This window comes from Colobus angolensis, unplaced genomic scaffold (genome assembly GCF_000951035.1).
Source record: "Colobus angolensis palliatus isolate OR3802 unplaced genomic scaffold, Cang.pa_1.0 Scaffold471, whole genome shotgun sequence".
NCBI classification, from domain to species: domain Eukaryota; kingdom Metazoa; phylum Chordata; class Mammalia; order Primates; family Cercopithecidae; genus Colobus; species Colobus angolensis.
The window spans coordinates 679,596-683,184 of NW_012118166.1; the positions used below are offsets into that span (position 1 = coordinate 679,596).

At 47.7% G+C, this 3,589-nt stretch overlaps 1 protein-coding gene across 1 annotated transcript in view; it reads right to left on the reverse strand.

Annotated features, from left to right (window-relative positions):
• Positions 1-572: 572 nt before the first annotated feature.
• The window catches only part of MRPL40 (mitochondrial ribosomal protein L40), a 27,120-nt gene continuing 24,103 nt past the window's right edge, over positions 573-3,589 (reverse strand). Inside the window, exons 2-4 of the mRNA XM_011958686.1 lie at positions 3,244-3,566; positions 1,732-1,890; positions 573-1,010 (exon numbers count right to left, since the gene is read on the reverse strand). Coding sequence (XP_011814076.1) covers positions 686-1,010; positions 1,732-1,890; positions 3,244-3,248 — 489 coding nt within the window. The 5' untranslated portion in view covers positions 3,249-3,566 and the 3' untranslated portion in view covers positions 573-685. The remainder of the gene's footprint in view (positions 1,011-1,731; positions 1,891-3,243; positions 3,567-3,589) is intronic.

Here is a 3,589-nt window from a genome sequence, read left to right on the forward strand (position 1 = left end):
ACTGCAAGCTCCACCTCCCAGGTTCACACCATTCTCCTGTCTCAGCCTCCCGAGTAGCTGGGACTACAGGCGCGTGCCACCATGCCCGGCTAATTTTTTTGTATTTTTAGTAGAGATGGGGTTTCACTCTGTCAGTCAGGATGGTCTCAGTCTCCTGACCTCATGTTGTGATCCACCCGCCTTGGCTTCCCAAAGTGCTGGGATTATAGACGTGAGTCACTGAGCCCAGCTTGGTGAATTAATTTTAATTCTGGCTGGGCGTGGTGGCTGACACCTATAATCCCAGGGCTTTGGGAGGCCAAAGTAGGCAGATCACTTGAGGTCAGGAGTTCGAGACCAGCCTGGCCAACATGGCAAAATTCTGTCTCCTAAAAATACAAAAATTAGCCACGCGTGGTGGCGCACGCTTGTAATCTCAGATATTCAGGAGGCTGATGCAGTAGAATCGCTTAAACCAGAGAGACAGAGTTTGTAGTGAGCCAAGATTGTGTCACTGCACTCCAGCCTGGGCAATAGAGTGAGATTCTGTCTCAAAAAAAAAAAAAAAAATTCTAACACAAGACAAAGGAGCATTTTGATTAAACCAGTATTTATTAACAGCATGCCTAATTCTGTGGAAAGCAGACTTGAACCCTGGTCATTCCTACTCTCAGGGGCAGCATGTTAAGGATAGCAGCCTGCAAGTCTATCTCTTAAACTCTACTTGTGTGTACACCTTGGTGACGTCACTGTACTTGCCTTCAGGGGGCTGGTAGTTAGGGATCGGTGGTGTGTAACATGGCCCTTCCCTCTCAAAGGGGAACAGGTTGGGATCCCGCTTGATGGCCTCAGCATGGAGCTTCGGGGACTCGAGTCGCAGTTCCTCCAGAGCTTCCTGCTGGGCTTCTAGCATGGCCCTGATGGTGTCCCTCTCCATCTTATGCTCTTGCTGCTTGTACAAGGACCACTTCTTCAGAAGCAGAGCTCTCCTCTCAGTCTCCTCAAAGGTGAGCTCCACCTGAGGCCGCTGTCTGCAAAGAAGCTAAGGGTTACCAACCTCACTGGAATTCTGTGACTGCAACTGACACAAGTATTCCCATTGCCAGACACAGACAGGACTTAGGAGATAAAACAAGTTTGGGACAAATTAAGAAATGGAATGTTGAATGTGGCTGCAGCTGCAACTGATGCTGGGAACCAAGGTCATTTGCTTTCTGTCAGAAGAACAGATGGTCTGAGGAGACTGGTAGCACTTCCTCTGCCCAGGCAAATACTCCCTTGGATGAGAGGTGACTTTAACACCCGCCCCTTTATAGATGGTGCACACTGCTTACAAAATGGCAGCAGGAACTGTTAACCCTGCATACAGCAGAATCCCAACAAATACCAACTAAAGGTATCTGCATGATAAAACAAGAGGCCAAGTGTTTTCTACTGTTAGGATGAGGTGAGGGCTTCAGACGCCAGGCCCAAAGGATCAGAAACAGCCCAGACTCCTCATGCATGAGAGCAAAAACATGAACTCCAGAGCAGTGCTTAAGCATCTGGATTATAAGTTCTTTCCCACCCAGAGCCATTCAAGAGTACCACCCAAGGATGCTTTCTCCTGCTCCCAAAAGAAGCAAGGACTCAATTAGGGCCAAGTCAGCTCAAGCCTACTGACCAATTACTATCACAGGTGTGAACTACAGACACAAAAGTTGATAGAACTCCTTTGTGCTGAGGACTTCATCCCTAGAGAAGGATCCTTACCTTGCTTTATCCAAGAACTTTAGAGGGGTAATAAAATCTTCAATAGGAATTAGCTCTTGACTAGCCTTTTCCAGTTTTCGGATCCTCTTTTTCAAGCGCTCCTTTGCTGCTTGGTCTTTTTTAGGATCTACCTTCTTCTTCTTTCGAAGAGGTTCTGATCTAATAGATAAAGCAAATATTAAACATTTTCCTCTTCAGTCTCATGAACCTACGGAGAGACAAAATGGTAAGTACCCCAAATTGACCTCTCCACTGGGGGAAGGAGCTGTGCATAACTGACTCATGAGCTCAGCTTGGTGAGGAGGTACTCCACCCCAGAGTACTTGTGAGAACTGTGTGGGTGCCATCAATTACAAGAAACAGTACAAAAGCAGCTGGGCGCAGTGGCTCACGCCTGTAATCCCAGCACTTTGGGAGGCAAAGGTGGGCAGATTGCCCAAGGTCAGGAGTTCGAGACCAGCCTAGCCAACATGGCGAAACCCTGTCCCTACTAAAAATACAAAAATGAGCCAGGTGTGGTGGTGCGCAGCTATAATCCCAGCTTCTCAGGAAGCTGAGGCAGGAGAATCACTTATGCCTGGGAGGCAGAGGTTGCAGTGGGACGAGATTGTGCCACTGCACTCCAGCTTGGGTAACAGAGCGAGACTCTGTCTCAAAAAAAAAAGTACAAAAGCAACAAGGGACATCAGAGTATAAAATCAGGGGAAGTGTTCCTCTTTACTGCTGGGATTCAGGTGTGCCTTGGGATTACATTCAAAAGTGAAAATACCAAACTTTTGGATTAGGAGCTCATTACTATTAAAATTGATTTGTGGGCCAGGTGTGGGCCGGCCTGTAATCCCAGCACTTTGGGAGGCTGAGGTGGGTGGATCACCTGAGGTCAGGAGTTCGAGACCAGCCTGACCAACATGGTAAAACCCCATCTCTACAAGAAATGCAAAAATTAGCCGGGCATGGTGATTGGCACCTGTAATCCCAGCTAGCTGGGACGCTGAGGCAGGAGAATGGCATGAACCCAGGAGGCGGAGGTTACAGTGATCCGAGGTCGCACCACTGCACTCCAGCCTGGATGACACAGTGAGACTCCATCTCAAAAAAAAAAAAGAAGAAGAAGAAGAAGAATGAAATCCTTTACCATCAAGATTGACTGAATCAAGTATCTAGAAAGAGTCAAGAGTGCCAGATGGAAATACCTTTAATACTTGCATCTTCCCCACATTCTCCAGGGCCTCAGAATGGGCAGGGAAGAGGAAGGCTCATGGAGAAACAGAAACTTAAGCTATGTCCTTTAAAACACACAAAAATCCCTTCCAGGAGAATACTTATTTAAACTGCTCAAATTTTAAAAATTATGAACAGCAACCTATGGTATGGAAAATGTTGGAAAGACAGAACTGAGAAACTTTGTAGGCTGTTAATTTTGCAAACCACACATCCAGCAGTCTGGCTTTGTTCTCTACACATCGAATGACACCTATACCCCCAGAGGTCAGGCCCGCGGTTGAGTTTTACCTCATGGGAATGAGTTCCCAGAAAGACAACAATGATGCTCGCTGGTGAGTATTTCTAATCTGCGTCTGCCAAGTTCCCAGAAGCCTGAAAGACACAAGAGTATGTATAAATACTGATTCTCGAGACCAGGCGCGGTGGCAAACGTCTGTAATCCCGGCACTTTGGGAGGCCGAGGCGGGTGGATCGCAAGGTCAGGAGTTCAAGACCAGCCTGGCCAAGATGGTGAAACCCCGTCTCTACTAAAAATACAAAAATCAGCCGGGCGTGGTGGCGGGCGCCTGTAATCCCAGCTACTCGGGAGGCCAGGGCAGAACTGCTTGAACCTGGGAGGCAGAGGTTGCAGTGA